Genomic DNA, 430 nt, shown 5'->3' with positions numbered 1-430 from the left:
ACCTGACGGACCAGCAGCTGATGCAGGTGGCCAAACGCATGGGGAGGGAGTGGAAGGTCGTGGCCATCAGCTGTCTGGGCCTCAGCAAGCAGGACCTGGAGGAGATGGAGGTCGCCGAGGAGAGCGTGACCATGCTGAAGTTCAACATGCTGGAGCGCTGGAGACGACGACAGCCCAAGGGGAAAGCGGGAATTCAGGATCTCCTCAAGTGTTTGAAAGACAACGATGACGTGCCGAATGAGGTCATTGCTGCGCTGGACGGTGAGTGACGGGATCTGGTGTGATGCAGTGTGGTGGAAAAGCCTTCTGAGGTGTGTCTTTTCTTAGTGTTGACCGATATATCGGCCGATATGTGACCCTGGAGCTGAATTTATACAAAGCTGAATAATAAATAATCTTTCCATTGATGTATGGTTTGTTAGGATAGCAC

At 52.3% G+C, this 430-nt stretch overlaps 1 protein-coding gene across 1 annotated transcript in view; it reads left to right on the top strand.

The window, feature by feature from the left end:
- Window positions 1–430, top strand: part of LOC107577739 (uncharacterized) — a gene marked incomplete at its 5' end in the record, with an annotated part of 6,918 nt that overhangs the window by 5,191 nt on the left and 1,297 nt on the right. Inside the window, one exon of the mRNA XM_016263779.1 lies at window positions 1–261. Within this exon, the coding sequence (XP_016119265.1) occupies window positions 1–261 (261 nt within the window). The remainder of the gene's footprint in view (window positions 262–430) is intronic.

The sequence above is a fragment of the Sinocyclocheilus grahami genome, unplaced genomic scaffold, assembly GCF_001515645.1.
Source record: "Sinocyclocheilus grahami isolate Dianchi unplaced genomic scaffold, SAMN03320097.WGS_v1.1 scaffold7046.1, whole genome shotgun sequence".
NCBI classification, from domain to species: Eukaryota; Metazoa; Chordata; class Actinopteri; order Cypriniformes; family Cyprinidae; genus Sinocyclocheilus; species Sinocyclocheilus grahami.
This window is presented reverse-complemented; position numbering and strand designations above follow the sequence as displayed.